This window comes from Festucalex cinctus, chromosome 9 (genome assembly GCF_051991245.1).
Source record: "Festucalex cinctus isolate MCC-2025b chromosome 9, RoL_Fcin_1.0, whole genome shotgun sequence".
Lineage (NCBI taxonomy): Eukaryota > Metazoa > Chordata > Actinopteri > Syngnathiformes > Syngnathidae > Festucalex > Festucalex cinctus.
This window is the reverse complement of record NC_135419.1, coordinates 4,506,005-4,526,213: the sequence shown is the minus strand read 5'-3', so window position 1 is coordinate 4,526,213 and position 20,209 is coordinate 4,506,005. Positions and strand designations below refer to the sequence as shown.

The following is a 20,209-nucleotide window of genomic DNA, read 5'->3' as shown; positions in this document are numbered from 1 at the left end:
GTTGGTCCAAAACCTTGTACCTCCAAAATCATCACTTTTCAGGAGACCCCAAAAATGATGTTTTCAACCATTAACATTGCATCATTAAAAAGCCATTTTCAGCACTTTGGATTGGTCAGTAATTTGTAAAAATGACACCTAGACTTGTGGACTGACCAAATGTATCGATTTCTTTTTTTTAAATGTGAAAAAGGCCACACAATTCATCCAAAATCTTCTGGGGTGAATAATAAATCAATTCAGAGAGCATTATCTATCTTGCCCTTCTAATAAAAAAGCAGTTTTGGGCAAACTTGGAATTTATGCAAGTGGTTGCCAACTATTCCACACTCCAACAATATGCTAAAGTTGGGCTATCTACAAATTTGGAGCCCATGAAAAAGGCCTTAAAGAACCGTGTCTTTGTCTTGCAGTCAAGCTCCTTCCATATGTTGTATTGCTTATACCCTTATGATATCCAATGCACTTTTTTTTTTTCTCATTTTCCAGCCTCAACTATAACATTGAGCTCCAGTAACACATTCCTCTATTGGAGACATGCTTTTGTCAACTTTTAGTTGTATTGATAATGAAAATTTGTGATGAGAATCCAAATCCAAAATACCGGTTGTTTTGGGAACAGACCAACAACAGTTCGGATAAATTTTTCGAGACGAGCTGTCAACTTCTTCGTGTTGGAATCCGATATGCGAGGTGTCTCAGGAATCGCGTTCAACCTGTGATTGAGTTCACTTGTCAGCCGAGTACGATTGTTGATCAGCTGCAACAGCCCATCAGTCATGGCTGGCAACTTCACAATTTCCAGTAATGCTGCACACGTCTTCTGAATTTTGCAATAAACCAGGAAACTCCATTAACGTGTATGTTTTCTATATCCTCAACGGAAAGTATCGATAGGCATCATATCTTCCACTTGTTCCAGGGGACAGTGGACAGAGGGTGCCATTCTGGTCTGTTTCATGTAGCAAATAACCCCACCACCCCTCTCCTCCTTAATCTGATGCAATACCGAAACATTTTAGGGTCACTTTTCACCTCTAAGATTTTCTTCCGTCATGCTGTTGGTGGCACACGTTGAAGCAGTGGGCTGCTTTAGCCCAAGGGAGCTGTTTGGGGTTTCAGTACTCGAGGACATCGCAGTCATGTGTCGGGGGTTAGGGTTGGACCAGGATCCCCGTCGTGGAAGGTGCCAATCATAACGAGTTGGCCATGCTCCTTTTTAACGTGGCTTAGACTTGAATTCAGTTGGTTTTGGAAATCATGCAGAACGACTGGAAATAATCCACAGTCCAAAAGCACCTCAACGTACCTTTGCTTTGAACAATAGAAATCCAAAAGGCCCATTGTGAGTCCCTTTGACGCCACCTTTGTTGTCCCAAACATGCTTTGTTTATGCAACACAGCATATTTGCCAATGCAGATATCATGTTCTGCATCTTAACTATGTGTCATATTTGTCTCCACCCTCCGCTTTTATCTCCTTTCATTTTTCTTGTCCCATCTACCATTCTCCTCGCCCCCCATTTTGTTTTTAGCTCGAAAAAGGAATCCTGCAAGAAGGATTAGCGGTCCGTCAATGAGGAACTACCGGCTCATCTTTTGTCACAACCTGAAGCAGCCATAGATGGTTCAGTGTTTCGCTGTCTAAGGGAGGAGCATATCGGACACACTTTCACTGCTACACGGTGAGTATACTCTCACACACGCATACGCGTGCATGCAAACACTGTCTCACCATTGTCGTAAACGGTGAAATGACAAGAAAGTTAATATTAGCCAAAATGATTAATACAAACTGCTGCACTTGTCATGTTTGGACTATGTTTAGTGCCCGCAGCCAGCCACAAAGTGCAAAGGAATGCGTCTGACGCAAACAAGGAAACCAGGAAATGACTACTATTAAAACACTGCTGAGAAAGTGATGTCAAAGCTAATAGTTCCATGCGCATGAGTATTGGTTACTCTAGATGTGAATGTCTTGAAATCAAATATGCAAATCAGTTGCTGTAGTCGAAACTTAAAGCAATTCAAAACCTGTTTTCTTCTATATGCATGAGTCCTAATGGATAATGAGAAGCACATCAGTCACTACAGTGGACAGCTTTTCAATAGCTTCCACGTAAGCATGGGTCATTGAAAAGCTCCTATCGATTCGTTTTCTTCCCTTTTGTTCAGTTTGTATATGCTACCCTTGGGTCACATTCTTCAGGCCGCCAATGTTGGTTGTCATGGTTATGCAGATGGCGCGCAGCTATCTTATCAATGTCTCCAAATCACAACAGTTAATTAATGAATCAATTAATATTTTTATGATCACAAGTGGCGGCCATCTTGCCAGTTGCAGTCTACTGAAGATGACATCAATGTTGCTCAGGGCTCATGCAACGACCAATCACGGTTCACCTTTTTTTCTGAAGCTGAGCTGTGTTTGGCCGTTGCCCGAGCCCTGAACAACATTGATGTCAACTTAAATCGACAGCAAGTGGCAAAATGGCCGCCCCCTGAGATGGATATAAATGGCTGGATTTTTCTGCTTAACTCATATTCCACTAACGCAATATTAACCAAATAACATATTTAGACCAGTGGGGCTGCAAATAAAATATTATTGTCCCAAAAAAAGATTTAGTGTTGACTTCCACTTTAAATTTCCACTGTAGTGACTGATGTGAGACATATTTTACTCCAATCTTGTTTTTAATGCTTTGTGTCCCCCCTCCCAAGACGGGTGAGGTCTTGGCGTGGTTGTGGTGGGGGACCATGAGGAAGAGCGCGTCATCGTTGCCAGGCAATGAGGGCAGAGGTCCAGCCGGCACCACCCGCGTCTTTGGCGTGCCCCTGGAGGAGGTGACGCGCACGCACACGCTTGGCGGTCTCGAGGTCCCGGCGCTTGTCAAGGACATTGTGGAGTACATCGAGGAACATGGTGAGATGCGCGCACACACCAAATGTATAGAGCGTTACGTTCTGCTTTAGGACTGCAACTAATGATGATTTTAATAATTGATTAATCTGTCCATTATTTTGTCAAAAAAAAAAGAACAGATTAAGAAACATGTTTTAATTTCCATTCCTTTATTCAAAAAGAGGACGTGATTCCAAATTGACAATGCACAAACATAATTATTATTCAGTTACTGGTTTGGGCTGTAACATTTTTGAAAATATGCAATTACATTTATCATTGTTTTCCAAATTAAGAGTTGTTTGACCGTCGTGAGGATAAGCGCTTCAGAAAATGAACGGATGATTATATTTGTATTGATACTTGGCTAGCCGATGGGATTCTCACTTTTGGCCTTAGGAGTAGTCATGACATCATTATCGCTGGTGTTGCCTGTGATGTTGTGCAAAAAGTCCCAACATTTCAGAAACTTAATGACATCTGTTATGAAAACTTCCTGGCAGATATCCCTTTCTTGTGATCATAAAGTAAATATTGCAGCAAAAAAAGAAATATGATCCTACTGGGGCTTCACCTTATGACCATATGAGGTTGTGTAACAAGTCTTTAAAGCCCCGCCGGTCTTTGCTGGTGCGTGAAATGGACCGTTGCTGCGAGTCAGGAAGTTATTCAGCCAGCGAAAAGACTTTAATCTCTAATTTAGTGTGTGCGTGTGCCTTCGAGGTATTAGCATCAGCTTAGTATCAAAAGAGCTGTTAAAAATGAGACAGATGGAAAATGGCTGCACTTAGTGAAAATGTTTTTTTTTTTTTATTATTATTTTATTTTATTTTAATTGTACATGACTGCGCCTCTCTACATTTTATATATAACATGTCATGAAAGATAAAGATTGCTTGACATATTTGTAAGATAAAACGGTAAGGGCAAGAAATATTAGGAATGATCCTGACTGAGTAAAAGTAATCTAAAGTCCGAATAAAGGCCAACACCGCACATGGGTGCGACAGTGCAATGGTGATGCATCGTAACAGAAATGTCAAATTATTTAGATTTGTGTTAACTCAGATAATTATTCGGATACTAATTCCTGCAATTGGCTGGCAACCAGTCCAGGGTGTACCCCGCCTACTGCCCAAAGCCAGTTGAGATAGGCTCCAGCGACCCTTGTGAGGAATAAGCGGTCAAGAAAATGGATGGATGGATTAGGATGCTAATTCGAATTAAATTAATTTTCCGCTCGCCTGTTCTTGTTCTTTCCTCAGTCGGTTGTGCTGCTGGGGAGATTCCCCCAACTCTCTCCGAGTCCTGAGGTGGCAATCGTGGTTAAAAAGACTGTAATAATGTAGAAGATCAAACTTTTTTTTTTTTTTTTTTTTTTTAAATAAGACTGTTTTGCAGCTAAATTAGGTTTGTATCAAGTTAAATGTGAAAGTAGTGCTGTAAATATTCACAAATGTTTGTGCCCAAACTCTAAAATGTTACACTGAAAGAGTGATAGGAAAGCTTCTAAGGTTGTATCAAATACAAATATTATATTTTATTTCCTCTATGGACCAATAGCTTTTGAGTGCACACTGGATATAGAGTAATTAAAAGTTAAAGTATACAAAATAATTTACAATATTTCATCCCCTCACCGAATTAGATTTGTTAGACTTTATTCTTATCAATTCCCATAGAAATATACACATCTATCAGAAATCCAATGCCAAGCAAGTCCACTCCACACTTGATCTCACACTTGCACAATAATAATAATAAACAGAATGATTTGAAATATTCCACAGTAAACGTTTTTTAAGTCCATGACGCACTTGGGTACACAGTTACTGTAATGTGATTGTTCCTTGCGAGAGTATTGGATGATAACCACCATCTTGCACAATAGAATGACTAGAAATATTCCTCAATTGGTGATTGAACAAAACATTTTGAAAAGGTGCCTGTAACACACACGCACCATAGTCACCTTTGAATTACAGTAATTACCTGACCGAAAAGCTCGTCCTAACACGAAAACGGTGGACTTAATTCTCCTGGAATGTAATAACTAAACTGCTATTGTTGGCGTTCTGCTTTGTCATCCTGTCCTCTGTGAACTCAGCCTGACAACTTCAACAAGCCTTAAAAGACATGATTTTTTTTTTTTTTTACGCCGAATGGGTTTCAAGGGTCTTCCTGTTTTGTATTGGCAGGTCATCTGGACTTGGAGGGTCTCTTTCTAGTCAACGGCAATGCCGAGCGCGTGGGCTGGCTGCGGCGTCGCTACGACAGCGGCGAGGAGGTGGCGCTGGACAAGGAGGCGGACCTGGCATCGGCCGTCAGTCTGCTGCGACTCTTCTTGCAGGAGCTACCTGAGCCTGTCATCCCAGCGCCCATCCAGGGGCCCATTCTACAGCTTCACCAAGGTGGGCCTCTGGCACCAAGCGAGAGCGATAGCAGTTTTGCTCAAGGCGACAGCCACTTGCCGATGGATGTCTTATTCTAAAGCAGTAAATTCTATTATATTTTTTTTTTTCATAAACTGCCACTTGTGTAGCCCTGTCATAGCGCTGTTTTACGATAATTGGGAAAAAAATAAAATAAAATAAAAATTGGTGAAAAACAAATTATAGTCAGTCACATCAAAATGGTATATCTCCACAGATTAAAATTAAATCACAATTTAATCAACACACAAAAAAAAGAGCATCAAATGACAACCTCTGGTGCTCATTTGAGAACCACACCAAAATATTTGTGTATTTATGTGGGAAATTGAGTGCCAATTTGCATTTGAATGGAAGTCGCAGGACCAGCAAACTATGAAAAATACGATACTATAAATGGTATTGTTACTTGCCAGTTATTCTCAATAACTACCAGCTTGCGCAATAGAAAAAAAACAAAAAATAAATTTGGCTAGAAATAATCCATAGTAGTGTTACACGGGATACTGGTACCAGTACTGTACCTCGATGTCTTGGCGTCAAAAATGTCTCTATCATTTTTTCGTAGTCCTGGTACTTGAAAAAAATAAATGTGAGACAGCCCGCCAACTCTGTTTTAAAGGCAGGTACACATACACCGCCTTTCTACCGTTATGCGGAAAACGCCTTAAGTAAGCAGCACGCCTCTTTCAGCTTTGTGTGCGAGAGGGCGCAGGAAGATGGCTGCACGCACTGAACGCTGAGGCGCTCGCTGGCCATCCACTCCTCGTTGAGAAGCATGACGCGCTAATTAAGGCTTCACGGAACACGCAAGCAGAGTGGAAGCCATGCGGAATTGTCTATGCATGTTTTCAATAAACACATGAAGAACGCGCGTGTGGTTTTCGATTTTTAGTTTTAGAAACGTTTTGTGACGAGCAAATGTTTTTCGCGTAGAAGCAGAAGAAAAAGCAACAATCACTCCTGCTGTGGACTCGAAGTGCGTTCAATGAACAGGCACACAGTAGGAAATCCTAGACATGCATAGAAAAAGCTCAGACGACTGACAGAGCGGCAGGTTGTGACGCATTTTTGACACTTCCCCTTAAAAATGAGTAGTGTGTGAATTATTTTGTTCCCATTTTGTTTGTAGTATTTGAATAATTGGGAGCGGAATGGAGAAGAGCAGAGACATGCACGTACACTCAAGCAACGTTACATTGAGTCATTGGTTTGCCACTGTATTACCAATATTTAAAATGGATGACATCAAATGCAGTACTTTAAAAATATGTCATGCAATGTGAAAGCACATACGGTATAAGCATACATGTAAACACTGTACATAAAATAACATGTATACATCCCAATATTTTGAATTAATACAAAATAATTAAAGTTATTTTGTCAGTTTTAATTTAGCTGTTTTTGCTGATGTTTTAGATTTTTGTCGAGGTAACGTTTCAGTCAAAATGTTGGTATCGTGACAACCTCAATCCATAGTCAGTAAATCAAACACACATTTTGTCGTGGTACACATTGACACGCATGTCATAATCACCTTTTGAAGTACCTTAATTACTGGATATACAATCCAAAAAGATGTGGATTAATTTGAATGGCCTGATAATCACCGCTGCTCCTGTTGGCGTTCCGATTCGTCATCCTTTCCCCTTTTGACTCCGTTATCATCTCACATAATCTGCTCTAATCTCCTTGACGGCCATGGGAGGGGCTTCGCACACTCTTCAAATTCTGCCTTTTTTGGGGCTTTTTTAAAATCCTAATTTCACCTCGTGTCACCTCTTACAAGATAATTTTATCTTGGTCTGCATGTTTTGTTTTGTTTTGTTTTTTTGGCCTGTCTGTTCAAAGCACAGAAATACAATGGGTTTCTATTATTAAACCCCTTAAAAGAGTAATTGCAGGCACGTCCTGTTTAAGCAGTGGCACGAATGAAAATGTGCCGAGTCACTCGCAGTCAGTGCTTTTGTTTTCACCACCTCTTCCTTCACTGTGACACACGTTCATTCGTATTTATCTGTATCCAGAATACAGCAGCGAGGATGAGCTGTGCCGCCACCTGAAGTTTCTGCTGCAGCAGCTTCCGCAGCTCAACTACGGCCTGCTGCGTTTCTTGTGCCGCTTCTTGGCCAGCGTGGCGGCGCTACAGCGCGAGAACTGGAACGTCGGAGCACTCGCCGCCGTCTTTGGGCCTGATATCTTCCAGTAAGACGCCCATCTTACAGACACACGCATAAGGCTGATTCAGTAGTAAATTTCATGATGTTTAATATTTAACTTTAATACTTGTGTAAATGTTACGCAAAATGGCTAAAACCTAATCCACAGTCCAAAAGGTTGGACCAATCTGAAAATGATTGAACTCTTGTCAGTTACTCATGATTACCAACACCGTACACTGTGGAAATAAAAAGAACAATGTTGGACTTTAATTTACAGAATCCCCCAAAAAAATAATGTCCACAGGCAGACCCACACATTGTGTTGATGTAGGGCTTTTGCTTTGCATGGTTGGATTTTAACTTGGATTTGTAGATGTAGCGACTAGAGATAGACCGATATGTTTTTTTGGGGGCTGATTCCGATGACGATTATTTGTAGTCAAGGATGCCGATAACCGATATTTGGAGCTGATAATCATTTTCACTAAAAAGGGAAAATATTGGCATCAAATATAGCATGTTTTCAAAAGTTCAATTAAAAATAATTGTTTCTACACTAAATAAAGTATTGCAAAATTTCAAAATATCTGAAGTATTACATTTTTACTTATCTTAGTTTTAATTTCAAACAAAAACAGAAGGTGCAGAGTGTTCCCAGGGTCAGCAGCATATTGGAAAATGTATTTTTATTTTTTTAAATTTAAATTAGTTCCCTGAAGTTAACACTTAAAAAAAAATAAAAAAAAAATAAAAAAAAATAAAAAAAGGAAGTATCATCAGCCATATGATTCTTCAAAATGGCCGATGCCGATATTCGTCAAAATGCTGAATATCGGCCCCGATAATTGTACTATCCCTAGAAGCGACAAATTGTGTTAACTGAAAATGGTTTTCCTGAAGTGTTGGAATTGCGATTTGTACTTCTGGAGCAAAATGGTATTCTAATGTGACTTATTATGACACACTGTTGTCTTCTGCTTTTGCCTACGAACAGTCTGTCGACAGAAGGTGAGGACCTGCACGACCAGGAGTCTGTTAGCAGAGTCCTGGCCGAGCTGCTGGACAACCAGGAGGGCCTGTTTGACTCCGAGGACGACGACGTCTCGACCACCAACGACTACAGCTCCATCACCGAACAGGTAACGAACTCACTCATCTGCCGCTTACATAAGGCAGTAGGAGAGGTAGAAATGGGCCGGGAAATACTTGGTTATGTAACTGTGTACCCGACACAGGCGGTCTCAGTCTCTGCACCAAAGATTTTAACAGACAAAAACATGGAAGACTCGAGGGCTGGGTGATAAATCCTTTTTTGGTCGACACATGATCAGTATCAATAGAATTGATAAAATCTCTGTTTGGAAAAATTTGGAAGAACACCAATGCATTCTTCAGGAGGCTAAAAATGCTTTAAGGTGCACCTTGTTTCTTTTTCCCGGATTGCTGTCTTTGTATGCTGTCAAGAAGGGAAATGTCATATTTTGTATTGATTAATAAAACCCTTGCTTCAGGTCCATAGGATTAACCTGCAAAAAAAGAAAGAAATTACTCCTCAAAATTAGAAAACTGCTCCTCAAATACAGTCATTGATTAGCAAAATTGCACCACAAAAAAAAAATAAAATAAAAAAATAAGTCTTGCTATTTTGGAAATATTGTGGATATTTTAAGTGATTGAAATGTTTTCATAGTTATATTTCCTGTGCTGGTTTGAATGACTGGACTTGGCAACAATTTGGATTCATGTTGCAGATGTTGACAACTGCAAGTTTATTCTGGTTTCTTTGCACATACCGTTACTTTGAAATAATTTTAGACATGTTTGTACACTTTGCACATTCCGTTGAAAGCGTTTTTCATCCATAAATTGATCAATGTGCTCATTTGACTTCATAGTTGTAGTTGACCTCTTTTTAAAGGTTAAATATTACATTAAAAAAAACAACAATAAAACTGATTGGTTTGCAGTGTACTCTGGTCTCTGATCTGCCAATTTTGCACAAACTGCGTGAATGGTTTTGCTAGCATTTGCTTACTCTCGATTACATTCGATAATCCACTGTCAGTACCACTTCCCTGTCTGACCTATCAGTCTACAGTGTCCTAAAACAGATTAAAAAAAAAAAAAAAGGTGAGCCTTTCATCTGCCAAATACACACCTACCGTATGTGTGTAACTTTGATGTCATCACATTAATTACCTCGTCTTAAACCAGTACAACCAGTCAGCGTGTGTTGTTTTAATCAGTTAGTGACAAACTGCACCATGAACTACGAATTGTTTTAGTCATGTCTCAGATGCCATCAGATGTATGAACTATGACGCCTCTCTGCTTTTATTATAATGTCAAATGATCCATAGGATTTTTCACTTACTTTCCTGTTATACTTAGAAAACAAAAACAGAAATTACAACGCTAAATTAGGAAATGCCACACAATATTAGACCAAATTACAATCTCTGATTAAAATATATATATATATATATATTAGAGGGCGAAAAAAATACAAAAATTAATGAGTAAATGATCAAGTAGTCAGTTGGTTATTTGGTTACTTCCTTGTAGTTGGTTAGCAATTATTTATTTAGGCCCTTGTTAGTTGTTGTTTTATTAAATATTTAGTTAGCTAGCGATTTGCTCACTTCATCTTGTTAATTAGTTTTATGTTTGGCTAATTGGTTGGTTGGTAGTGTGGTTGATTATTTTGTCAGTCATTTAGTTGCCCATTTAGTCAGTCAGTTATTTAGTTAGGTGGTTGGTCATTTAATGACTTATGTAGTAAGTTGGTTATTTAGTCTGTTGGTTATGTGATTAGTTGGTTATTGAGTTATTTTCTCTATCATGCTAATTGGGTGTTTTGTTAGTTACTTGGTTAGTAACTCGGAGTTGGTTTGTCAGTTTGTTTTTATCAAGTAGAGAAATACATGACATCAGTGCGCCGGTGAACTTCCCATGACCGTTAACATATCGTTGACTCAGCAAATAATGTAATCCTTGCAGCAAGGAACGGTTGTCTTTCTCATCTTGTCATGGATGAGTCATCCTGGCGTGTGGCTGCACACTGGATGCAGCCGTGCAAGAATCTACAGCCAACCAATAAAAAGAGTGCCTGGGTAGCCGTATTGCCATGGCGACACGGTAGCAGACGGTTTTGCTGTCCAGACTGGAGCAGAGGACAAACTGAAGGCAGGGAAAAGAAACGTGAATTACTATAAATGTAGGTAGGTATAAAATCCTGCCATCACATCCTGTATATGAATTATGTGATGTGGGTGAGGCGAGACACAAAATATGACTCGAAGTACTGCAAAATTTCACATGTAAAATGGAAATTGCATACCAACCAACATACTTCACATTTATCACCGACCCCGACGTATGACAAAATTGTCTGATGCATTATGCAAAATATGAATGCATTTATTCAACAAAAATGTGTTAAGTTGAAAAGAAGCCATGTCTCTTATGTGTGAGATGAAAGTGCACGTTTAGTTCACAATAGTGTACATCTCTGGACTTTATATAATTATGATAATTATCGTATTTAATGTCTCAAATTTACATAGAAGAACTATTTAAGAGAATAGGACAGTCAAGAAATTATTTCGTTAGGCTAGTTAACTTCACCCTATTGAATTTACTGTCACAAATTTTCTTTTATTTCTGTCTAGGTTGCTGGACATCCAGGTCATAGCAATTAAAAAATGGTGTATTTTATTTATGTATTTATTCATTTATTTACAAAAACATTAAACATGACTTGGGGAAATTATTTTGACTTTTTCATTTTTTTTAACTCAATTTTACAGCTTGATAAATTAATAGATTGTTGCTATTTTTTTTTTCTTATTTCCAAAACTTTCTTAAATCCTGTGTACAATAAATATAAAGGAATCATTTTACTATACGACAATGATATTCATATATTTGTAGCTGGTCTTGGGTTTAAAAAAAAAAAAAAAAAAATGTAATTATTCGAGGTACTTAATATAAACACAGCTTACTGAGACAAATTTGCCTTCTCTATTTTTTTCCTGTGATTATCAAAATGAACATATTAAGATCATCGGGCCTGTGGAGTATATTCGATAAAATTACAGCTCACTCATCCTCAGCGCTTTGATGCAATTTCTCCCCCCCCCCCCCCCCCCCCCCCATGTTCCTCATCCTCCATCTTGTCCACCTGCTGAGTGGATGCGACTATATTTAGGCGTGTTATGAAACCGCGTCCGCTGCCTTAAATGTCACAGCTGAGTTACATCAAATGAAAAGGTCGTTTAGTGTCGCGGGGTGGCATAGCACCCAGATTAGGGGGGGGTAGGTCAGGCAGGCATTGTAAAGTTACATAATGGCGCCGTCATGTAGATGTTTTGTGGACGAGTCGATGTACGCTTTTACATTGAGCTGAATGATTAATCTGTTGCATCAATTCAACTTTATTTGTCAGGTCCATTTTTCACCTTTTTCTTATTATTTCTCCTATGGCTGACATGCACTAACATGGTCGTGAACAGAAAGGAGCAAGTATACAAAAAAAAAAAAAAAAGTGTTGCCAACTTTGCCATTTGGTTACTGCTTGGCAACTTTACCACCTTTATCTAGCGACTGATATTCCAAAAAAATTACTAGCAAATTTCTATTTCTCATTAAGACAGCAGACAACATGAGCAGAATCATTTTCATATTTGTTGTTTGTGTTCAGATCACCGAGCTGCTGGACGACGAGAAGTGCGAGGCGGAGTGCGAGGAGTTGCCCCAGGATGGTGAGGACTGTACCGTCTCCTCAAACTCACCGCAACACACCACCTCCGACGACCCGGCGGACAGGTAAGCGTTTCTTGTAGTGGTCGTTTAGTACAGTAAATCACAAATGTAATGCCCGTATTCAGTCCAACATGAATCTTTTCAGCCGCTCGTAATGTTCTGAAAATGGCCTACTCCATCAGTCTATTTTAGCATGTAGCGGTCACCATGACCTTGACAGCTTAACAGTGTGCGGCCAATTGAATGACCAACAAAAGTGAACATTTTTGTTTGCTTGAAATACTCTACAGAGGAATTGCAAAGCTTTGTGTTAGGATAGTGTTTTTGTTTGTTAGTTTTTGGACAAATTGCTTTTTATACATACAGTTCTGGAAAAAAATTACCATAGTTTATGTCAACAAATCTCCACTGAAATGCAATGAAAGTAACAGTGTTTGTCATGTTCTGTTAATGAATGTGTGACAGTGACACAAGCGCAGCATTGGCCTCAAAGTCCATCTTTTTTAAGTCCTCTAATGTTACAGTGGTCTTAATTTTTCAGTATGTGGGTTGGTTCATTATTTAGTCAGTTAATCATTGGTTGGGGTCTTTTGTTCAATGGTGATTGGTTGATTGGTTATTTAGTCAAAGATATCCAGTCAATCGGTAGGTGGCCTATTTACTTGGTTGTTAAGTTGGTTGGGATGTATTGACCAGTTGGACAATAAAAGGTAATTGGTTTACTTTTTTAATTTGCAAACGTCTGCTTGCAATGTGTGTAACCGGCACCTACAAGACTTGCGTGTAACGGTATCCGGCTCTTAGCAATTTTTCCACCATACTGACTGTTTGGCATTGATTGGCCTTGGCAGAGGTCTGCATCCTACTGAGTGACACCATATTTATAGCGTCATATAGCTCGCAACGTTCGGTGGCTGCATGACGACTCTCACGTACGCCAGATAATAAGAAGAGCCTCGTCCAGACACGGCTGCGAAAGATCCTCCTGTAGTGACGCCAAGATCTGATCAGCTGATCTCCTTTAAGATGATTAGAGGTTGCTGCTGCTACTGCTGCACTCAGACTAAAGCGCATTACGCATGACACACTTCACACCTTCCACGTTCATTTATATGAAGACACACAAAGTGATTGGCAGCGTGACACGTAAGTACATGCATGTGCAGCGTTCATTTTAAAGCACACAGTTTCAAAACATTTTGAGGTTGACTCAGGATACTGAAGAAACATTGAGAACAAAATAATAATGCCCAAGTCATGCCTTTGCCACTCACGTCTTTAAAAGTAATTTGACTCAAATAAGAATTGCACTTTTGGGCTATTTTCGAAAGCTTGCCTGCAAGCTGAATTTTTGCTGTATTTGAGAGTTCACATACCCCCAAAAATCCATCTTGTAGCGAGCCCGCTGATTTTCTCCGAGTGACCAATCACTACGCAACCGTGTGTTTAGGGGCAGGATTTGCAACAAACAAATGACTCCGGTGGGCAATGCAATTAATTATCTTATTGCAGTTTCCTTTTTGAATGAAGAACAGAGAGAGGTGCTTAGTGCATTTTTAGCTGGTAAAGACTTTCATACTTTGGAATGTCTTTGTAATGTGGGAGGAGACCAGAGTACCCGGAGAAGACCCACGCAGGCACGGGGAGAACATGCAAACTCCACCCAGGAAGGCCGGAGCCTGGACTCGAACCCGAGTCCTCAGAACTGGGAGGCGGACATGCTAACTACCAGTCATCCACCGTGCCGCCCGTGTTAATATCTGTGCCAACTGCCAATATTAATAATTCTTCCTTCGCCCAAGTAGTTTTTGTTTAATGCTGCTACCAAACACACAAAGATGACAACACATCCTTCCTTGGCTGAGGTAATAAGATAGAGATGATTTGCGTGTGTCCAGTTCTAATTGTTTTTGATGGACTGTTGTGATAACATGCAACGAGATTTAAACACAGTACAAGGTCTGCGTCTTTGTGGCTCATGCCTGCTTTGTGAGGCAGCATGGAGGATTTGTGCGGGTCTTCATGCTGCAGCTGCAGGAGTTTAAAGCCACGCTGGCCCGACTCTTTGGATCTTTGCAACTCATGTGATTGTTTTAGTTGGTATTAACGATTGCGAGACGAGCCAGCAGGGGATTAATGCTGTAATGTAGGCTTTCGGGGGCCGCGCCTGACATTGGCAAAGAAAAATGAGATCACCGCTGGCCTTCCGCTTGAGGATAAAATGTTCAGTATGTATCATTGCTGTAATCCAAGGAGGGTCATGGTCACTCTTGTGGCTGCACAATCACAAAGGAAAAATCATTACTGGATATCATAAGTGTCACACAAATCAGCCAAATAGCGTGGGGGTTTACTTACTGTCGCATTTTATTTTTACCCTCCTCAATGTTTTACACAAGTGTCTTTTTGCCTCCTGTTCGATGGCCTCTCAAGGTGGTGAAGTTCTTAGTCGCTGTAAATTACAGCGAAAAATCTTTTAAGTCAAACGTAAACGGGTGTCCGTAACGCCGCAATGTATGTAACAAATTTCGATTTTCCAGGTCAGTTGCCATCATAGAATCTTTAGTTCAGATATGCTTTGAGATACGAGTGACCAGACTTAAGCCTAACTCGCTTCACAACAAGCAGCAGTTTGACACATTGTACTGAACATTTCTTTAAAAAAGACGCTTTAAGATTAAGTTATTTCCTCCTCCAAACAACAAAGGAACAAAACAAAGGAAATTACAGACTGTGGACTTAACGTTGACTAAACTGTGTTAGTTTAATGCCAGCGCAATAATGGGAATCGACGGACAAACAGTGTATGAATAGCATCAATGCGGCGTTCATCCTCTGCGGAAAATGATTACGATTCACCAGCTTACTTGGTCACTTACAGTAGTTGTGAAACTCTTCTTCTTTGCGGTCTGCATGACTGTACCTTATCCCGGTGGCCAAGTCGCACACACCAGATAGGTGATGCAATGAATTAATAATGCATGCATTCTTTACATCCATACTATTTCTGTTATTACTTTTGTTTTCATGAAGTACAGTATTATAGTGCCATTTTCCTTATTTAAACACACATAAAAAATTTTAGGGAGGCGGGACTGGAACAGATTACAGAGGACCCTTGCATATGCAGGGTTCAACACCCACTGATTTACATATTCGTAGATTTTTATTGTTTTTTTTTTTTTTTTTAGCAGTATTTTTTTATGTATCTATTTATTTTGCCCCAATTACCCCCCTCTCGTCATTTTCTAAATGCATTTATTTTTTATTTTTTTAGCGCCCAAAAATTCACCTCCTTGTTTTTAAGCTGCCGCTGACCTTGCCTCTGTGACATTTTTGCAGATGACAAACGAGGCTGTCAGCAGGACACGCGAGCTTTGGGCTAAGTGACGCTGAACCCGTGCGATGACACCCGGCAAATGTCGGCACTCGGGCAAAGGGCTCGTTGATTATTTACGAGCACGGTGGAACCTCTAAATTCGAACGCAACTTATGCAAGTATGCGTAAAGATGAACCTCAACATCCTCAGAGAGCTGCATGTGCATCACCTGATCCGCAGTGACCTACATCTGCTGTGAATATCAGCATATAGGGCATGTGGACACGCTCCACATGCTTGTTTAAATATTGTACGGTGGATAACATAATAATAGAATGCCCAGGTGTGACACAGCATATTCTCACCGGAGTGACTCGTCAACTCTTACCAAATGGTAAACAGACAAGATGGATATGCTAAAGCATCTGCAGCTAACAGTTCTTTAGACCTGCGTAAAATTCTGCATGTTTTAGCAATTCTATAACAGCCATATGTAACTAGTGTAGAAGAGACAACAGGAAGCAGAGCTTGAGGCTGGCGGAAATGAAGATGTAGGTTTTCTCTAGGAGTGACCAGGTTGGATAGGATTAGAAATGAGATCATCAGAGGGACGGCCAACATTTGATGTTTTGTGGACAAAGTTTTAGAGAGAAAGCAGATGGCTTGGACTCATCCAGAGGAGAGATAGTGAGTATATTGGTACAAGGATGGTGAGCTGCCAGACAGAGAGAATAACAGAGTGAGAGGAAGGCTGAAGAAGAGAAGGTTGATGGATGTTGTGAGGAAAGACATGAGAACATTTGGTGTTGGAGACGAGGATCCAAAAGATCCACTTCTACAAAAAAGAATGGTGTGCTGTGGTGACCTCTAATGGGACAAACGAAAAGGAAAAGATGGTTATGAAAATAAGGTTCTTTTGGGTGGAGGTGAAATATTGCCAGCGCTATATATAGTTAGAAGTATTCTTATAAAATGAACGTAATATTATTAAGGGGGTCAAAATTTCAAGAAAAAGTATTTTATATATATATATATATTTTAGAAGTCATATTACACTAAGTCAGCTTTTTAAAAATAAAATTATAATCAAGTTTAATTTTCATAAATGATAGGAATTGTAATTTTTTTCCAAGCAAAAAAAAATTTTGAGGATAGTTGTTTTTGAATTTCTTATTTTGTAATTTGAATTGCTGTTGAAATTATATATTATGAGAATTGTCCTCTTTTTTTTTTTTTTTTTTTTTTTTTTTTTTGAGATGACCAAGAATTCCGTCAAAATTTTACAAGAATAGTTTTTTCTTTTCTATTTTTTAAAAACCAAGTTATATTACCAGAATAAACTTGTATAGCAATAGTATTGCAAGAATAAAGAAAAAATGTAATCTTACAGGAATACGGCATTTCATTTTTTTTATTTTTTTTTTATTTATCTGTTTATATTGTAAGATTGATGGATGAAATAGTTCATAAGTAGAGCATGCTGTGCTCGTCTGAGTATGCCTCCATCCACACATTGAAATATCAGCTCTGTGGCACATTACAGTAAAGCCAGATACAGACATCAATCTGACACAAACAGCTAAAAATAACCAGGCTGTTGGACGAAGAGGTAGTCGGTCTCATCAACAGCTGTGTTGATCTTGTTGGTGACAGTACGTAAGTTGAGAAAATACATTTTTGAAAAATTTGCTCTGATGGCAAATATTTTTACAAAAAAAAAAGATTACTATAGAATATCAAGTTGTATTTTTTTTTCCAAGGAAATGAGCTACAGCTTTTTTAAATTGTATTTTTTGAGGAACACGGTTGTAGTTTTAGGAAAATTAGTAAATAGTTGTGGGGTATTTCAATATTATGAGAATGAAATGGTATTTTTTTTTTCTTAGAAAATAGTACCATAATGTTAGTATTTTAGCAAGAAAATTGTCATACATTTTTTTGAGAGAAAGTACTCTTACAAGATTAAAATTATAATTTAAGAACGAAAAAATTGTATGAAAAGAATACCATTTTTTTCGTGGGGAATCATAATCTTGACTCCTCGAGTGTTAATTTGGGTGGAGATGATGAGGGAGGCATATTCAAGAAAAAAAAAAAAAAAAAAGAAGTTAAAACTTAAAAGAATAGTGTTAGTGAAAGTAATCTTTCCAAATTTAAATCTTTAATTTTACAAGGAAAACAAATATTTTAATGTTAAAATTCAACGAGAAAAAAGGTAAAAAGGTTATAGTCCAACAGGGCAAAAGTACGATTAAAAAAAAAAAAAAAAAAAAAAAGCATCTATCTCTATCCATCTAAATCCAGCTCCATTTCCGTGCGGACTTGGACTTAGTCAGGCTAATGTGTGGTATGCTGTGCTCTGTCTGCATGGCAACTGAAGAAAACAGACCTCACCATCAGTCAAAGCTGCACACAAACGACTTAACTTTGTTTCCACGCACGGGATGCTAACAGTCTATTTGTGAAATGTTCGAGCAACTGATATTCGCATGCAAAGGTGAGAGTATAGCTGAGAATTGCTCTTAAAAACAAACAGGCCGAGGTTGACCAGCGTGTTGGCATGAAAACAGAGCCTCGCAGCACATGGCGTGTTTATCGCCGTGCCGTAAACTGCAGCGGGGAATGGTAGGCCTCCTGTTTGTGTCACATGTTGCGGAAAATGTCAGGCGGCGGCAGCAAAATCTCATGGCACGCCACCAAACGAGGATATTTACAAAAAGTTTATCGAGTGCTACTACCTTAACTTATGAGTTCATTTTGTTCCACGACCTTGTAACTCATGTTAACAGTTTGAGGATGTTTTTTGTTTTTTTCATTGAAATAAATGAACTGCCAACTAATTTATTTCCGTCCCCCAAAAACACCAACAAAAAAAATCGTTTTTAATAAAAAATAACACTAATAAGTTGAGTTGAGATTGTCACAATTCCACATTAATATACATTGTAAATATTATTACTTTGTCTAGCTACATTTGTTAGTAACTGCCCTGTTTGGGTCCAAATCGCCTTGCCTAAAAGGTTATAACACCACAGCATCAATGCTAGCTCTGTTAGCATTTTGCATTGATTTAGCTTTAAGCTATCAGGCTTTCACCAGGTAAAATTGTGTGGTTTGTTTAAATAGGTCGCTTGCACATGTCGTCACTTCCGCCTCGGATTTCTCGTAGTCGCCATGCTGGGTGGCCTCCATTTACGTAGCGATTCGGTCTAACACGTATCTATCACGTTTGTTTTCTGCGTTTAAAATGGTACATTGTTGCTGTATCGTTGGCTGTTCGAACAAAGCCAAGGGGGAAAATGGTCGGTCTTTTTTCCGAATTCCGAAAATAATTAGGAACCAGGGCCTGGAGACAGAGGAGTGCGGACTCCGGAGGGAAGTCGTTACTTTGGGCTCGTGTGTGCAGCGATCACTTTGTGAGCGGTAAGCTTGTTTACCTTTATTTAATGCATGAGGATTAATAACGTTTCGACCGCCCATATATGGGCAAGTTGCTTATGTTTTGGATTCATGAGCAAGCAAGTTCGGTAGTACAAGCTGGCTAGCGGACGTTAGCCGAAAGCTAACATCGAACATTTTCACCCAAGTAGTGCTAGTGCAAAGTGTTTACTGCTGAAATTGGATTGATTAGTCTTGGGCTTTTAATGCCGATAACATGTTTTTTGGTGGCAAAATGTAAACTTGGAAAAAAAAGAGACAGAAGGGGCTGATGCAAGAAAACAGAGCCCCGGTAGCCTACACATCATGCTAAAGAACTTATTCGGTAGCCTACACATCATGCTAAAGAACTTATTCACGGCCACCCTACTGCGGTAAAATAACCAGTCTTTCCATATTTTATTTGTTTATATATTTGTTTATTTTAACAGGTCGCCCTGCGCCCGTTTTTCTGTCCAATCATCCCGACTGGGCTCCAACATTAAAGTTGGGTCCCAAGTTACAACATCTATGTCTCAGCCCAGTCGGTGCCAAGATATGAACGTGCACAGGAGAGACAAGCAAAGAAAAGACGACTCGAAGTGGCAGAGATTGTTGCAGTTATGCAGCCAGATGGCTCCAGTAACCTGTACCCTCAAGTACTGCTGACATCATTGACTCTGGTATGCCACTCAGAATTCATTACATGATATATTGTATGCATGAGTGAATGTATGTGTTTTTGTTTGTGTGTGTACACGCACCTTATATTTTAGAGACATTTGGAAGTGTTTATAGAAATAAGTATTTGCCTGTAGCAATGTTCATACATTAAAAAATGCAACAAAATGTGTACATTTCTTTTACACTGACAAAAAAACTATACTACTTTACTATATTAAACCTATTACTGGTACCGTATTTTTTTTTTCTTTATTTTTTTCTTTAGGGATCTCATGCCACACCGACTTGATTGCCAATGACATGATGGAAACGAAGGCGAGCATCAAAGCATTGGAGGAGGACAACATGCGACTGTTTGTTTGGCGCTAATAAAGGCAGCGTTTATACAAATTCTATTGTTGGGTTTGTTTACAAAGCTATACATAATACAAATGACAGGATTTGACTCAATGTGCAATATGGTCCCTCTTAAAGTAATGGCATAAATCTCTATTATTTCTAAAAGCACAAAAAATGAAGTGA

General features: G+C 39.1%; 1 protein-coding gene and 1 long non-coding RNA gene across 5 annotated transcripts in view; both read left to right on the top strand.

Moving 5' to 3' along the window:
* Window positions 1-20,209, top strand: part of fam13b (family with sequence similarity 13 member B) — a 46,734-nt gene that overhangs the window by 6,662 nt on the left and 19,863 nt on the right. For all 4 annotated transcript variants that reach the window (XM_077531712.1, XM_077531711.1, XM_077531713.1 and 1 more), the window contains exons 2-7: window positions 1,536-1,685; window positions 2,725-2,926; window positions 5,104-5,316; window positions 7,368-7,545; window positions 8,497-8,641; window positions 12,205-12,329. In XM_077531712.1, the coding sequence (XP_077387838.1) occupies window positions 2,761-2,926; window positions 5,104-5,316; window positions 7,368-7,545; window positions 8,497-8,641; window positions 12,205-12,329 (827 nt within the window). In that variant the 5' untranslated portion in view covers window positions 1,536-1,685; window positions 2,725-2,760. The remainder of the gene's footprint in view (window positions 1-1,535; window positions 1,686-2,724; window positions 2,927-5,103; window positions 5,317-7,367; window positions 7,546-8,496; window positions 8,642-12,204; window positions 12,330-20,209) is intronic.
* On the top strand, window positions 18,695-20,202 carry LOC144025544 (uncharacterized). The gene is made up of 3 exons (XR_013284906.1): window positions 18,695-19,009; window positions 19,456-19,686; window positions 19,953-20,202. It is a non-coding gene; the product is annotated as an uncharacterized LOC144025544 (long non-coding RNA).